The following is a 3,475-nucleotide window of genomic DNA, read 5'->3' as shown; positions in this document are numbered from 1 at the left end:
ATTGTTCCTAAATTGATTTCAAGCATTAAATAAAATTGCACACAATTAAATTCATTAAGATACAATTGCTAAAATTATAGCATTTGGACAAATTTACGAAAAGGTATAGATTTTTTTTATTTACCTTTTTATAAATGTGAATCATTTTTAACTCTTTAGAAGACAAAAATTTCTTCCAAGCTGCTGGGGGCTTCTTAACCAACTCTAGAGGCATTGGGAATGGGACAAACTGACACAAAAGACAATATTTTCAACATTCAAAATATGGCTGTAACACTCTCGCAGCACCAGCATGCCCCAATTAATAAGTGACAATTGAAGCACGACCATCATGAAAAATTAGTTGCTTCTAGCCAGCAAGTAGCAACACCCACCCCACCCCTTTTGACTCTCTTGAACCAACAGGCCGCAATCTAAATCCAAACTACCATTCTTCTCTCTATCTGACTAGTAGTTGCCCTTCACATTCTCCTTCTCAAATCTCAGCCTTCTGATCCCAAAAAACATCAACAGTTGAGTAGTTCCCAGAACCTTATTATACAAAAACCCAGTTTGATAAGATGCAGATTCATCCGCCATGGATGAGGCACTCATATCCAGGATAACAACAGGAACGGAAGCTTCAAACAGATCATCAACACTAAGGGAGGTATTCTCCACAGGTAGTATCACAGTCATCCCTCCACCGCAACCACCGGCTAACCACCTTGCCAACAATGATGCTGCCGTTATTCCCATCAATATAACACCAAATTCTTCTTCTCTGATAAACCTTCTAAACAGCTTGACCAAGAGGAGAAGGCTTACCCGCTCAAACTCTGCTCCTCCTGTAGTAATCGATACAACAGAAGCTCCCACCTGTTCTTCAGACCCAAGACCTGGAAGAAAACCAACCTCTTCAATTGTCAGGCAAGCGTTCTTTGGCGTTCTTCTATATGCGCTAATTGGCATTATACTGTACTTACTAAAAGGTAAAAGTTTTAAGGGCAAAACCACGACGGCGCCAGTGGATGCCTTGTACTTCACTGTGGTCACTCTCTGCACCATTGGCTATGGTGATATTGTCCCAGACACAATATTCACAAAGCTTTTTACTTGTGGCTTCATCCTGGTTGGTTTTGGGTTATTAGATATATTGCTCAATGGGCTGGTTACGTATATTTTGGATAGGCAAGAGGCCATACTGTTGAGTACTGTTGATGAGAATCACTTCAACACGGTGGTTCGGACGTATATGATTGATACTGAAAAGGGGAGAATGAGGATAAGAATTAAAGTGGCTTTGGCTTTGGCAGTTGTTATAGGTTGTATTGCTATCGGGACATTAGCAGCGCATTTCATAGAGAGAAAGGATTGGGTCGATAGCTTTTATCTATCTGTAACTTCTGTCACCACTGTGGGTTATGGAGATTATGCCTTCACTACATTAACAGGAAGGTGCTTTGCAGTAATTTGGCTATTACTGAGTACATTGGCTGTCGCAAGGGCATTTCTATATCTGACTGAGCTGAGGATTGACAAGAGGAACCGCACAATGGCAAAGTGGGTGCTTCAAAAGAAGATGACCGTGGGAGACCTGGTGGCTGCAGATCTTGACCACGACGGTTCCATCAGGTAGGCAAAGAATTTACCTTCCCATATATATATATATATATATATATATATATTCTAGAACTTTTATATATTGTTTTACTAAAGATTCCCTCCTCTGTTGCATTTAAAAACAGAACTTAAAATGACATGAAAATGTAAAGAACTGGAGAATGAAGGGAAGGGACCCAGAAAGATCGATGAGAACCCATTTCAAGAACTCCCATATAGAGCTGGAGTGAAATTTTTTATTATCTATCTGTCTATAAAACTAAAGGCTTAAGGAACCACCCGGCTGATCTTTTGGATGGTTACAAAATGACACCAATTCTATATATAGAAAGTTTAAAAAAAAAATACAAAAGCCTACAAGGCATGTCACAAGGTAGACCAAATCAAACTGTCGATCAAAACCACAGTGTCAAGATATAAAGCAGAGAAACACTTAGAAATTCAGAGATGCCTGCAACAACGTTTACCATAAAACGTGGACGGGAAAGATAAATAATTCATAACAATTTTTATAAAACAAAAATTTGGGAACTTGAAAAGTGCGAGGTAGTGATTCTTCTAAAGTTCAGTGCAAGAGGAAAGAACATTCTAAGAACCATGCTCTATTGAACACCTTTGTTAAGATGCTTGCACTGAATCCCCATGAGGTTACAAGGATTTTGGGAGAGTAATTGTTGATTTAGAAGCATCTCTGTTCAATGTTCTAACATGAGCACTTCAACATTGAATTGACAGCTTGCAAATTTCAGTAGAATGTGAGTGTCATACCTCATTGTCATTTGCCGATTAATTGATTTGAACATGGAAAATAAGATGTTGGAATGAACACAAACTCAAAGCAAAAGCAGCATTAGCCAAAAAACAGTTTGTATATGCGACTTAAGTACTAAGGAATTATACACAGGGCCCAAATGTGAAAGGACTCATTTAGATGATCTGACACCACACCAAGGTGGAGTTGCTTATTAATTGATAATTTGAAATTTTCTATGCACAAAATGTTCACCAAATCACTTTTTGCATAAACCTTGTGCATTCTGATGGATTCCATTCGCAGTGTAATTTAGCTTCTGTACAAGTGCAGCAACTATGAAAAACCCATGCTCCTCAAAATATGAACCATAGTGATAATCAGGTCTAATTTTTGGAACCAAAGCTTATCTATTTAAAATTTCTGAATTCAAAAAATGCTTATTAAATCACTTCCACATAAAACTTGTACAATCCAATAGGTGTGGTGGTACACGATAATTTAGTGCACCTATAGACTATAGTGTAGAACTATAAATAACCCCCTTTCCCTCAAATTTAAATCAGACTTATATTTCATATTGCCTCTTGTTCATCATTATATTATTACTAGCTAATTTCTCTGAGCTCGATTGGATATTTATGTAACCTTTTTCTTCCTAACTGTTATTGTGATGGTTGCAGCAAGTCTGAATACATCATCTACAAGCTCAAGGAAATGGGAAAAGTAGCACAGAAAGATATCACACAAATCAGTATCCAATTTGACTCATTAGACAACAGCAATTGTGGCAAACTTACTATTTCTGATCTCATAGAAAGCAATTACTGACTGATACAAAACAATTTTTTCAACTGGAATTGAAACCTGGTGTAATTCAGATATCTTGCCTTGAAGCTTGAATCTCCACAATCTAGCACTACAAAAGAAAAACAGCAAGAGAAATCCACGTTTCATGAAACATGCATGGAAGAAATAAAATTGATAGAATACCTTTTATTTGATTTCTTCTACGCAGCAAAAAAATGATTGTGGAAAGATTCCCACAGACCTTATTCACTTCATACTTGCTTTGCCTCTCATCACATGCTTCTTAATGGTAAGGGTCAGCTTCCTTCCAAA

At 37.5% G+C, this 3,475-nt stretch overlaps 1 protein-coding gene across 1 annotated transcript; it reads left to right on the top strand.

Moving 5' to 3' along the window:
• The first annotated feature begins 385 nt into the window (after positions 1–385).
• Positions 386–3,354, top strand: LOC127811642 (two-pore potassium channel 3-like). Its single transcript, XM_052351672.1, has 2 exons — positions 386–1,614; positions 3,037–3,354. The coding sequence occupies exons 1-2, from the start codon at positions 578–580 to the stop codon at positions 3,182–3,184; spliced, it is 1,185 nt and encodes a 394-aa protein (XP_052207632.1). The 5' UTR covers positions 386–577; the 3' UTR covers positions 3,185–3,354.
• Positions 3,355–3,475: the final 121 nt, after the last annotated feature.

The sequence above is a fragment of the Diospyros lotus genome, chromosome 10 (assembly GCF_014633365.1).
Source record: "Diospyros lotus cultivar Yz01 chromosome 10, ASM1463336v1, whole genome shotgun sequence".
Lineage (NCBI taxonomy): Eukaryota > Viridiplantae > Streptophyta > Magnoliopsida > Ericales > Ebenaceae > Diospyros > Diospyros lotus.
This window is presented reverse-complemented; position numbering and strand designations above follow the sequence as displayed.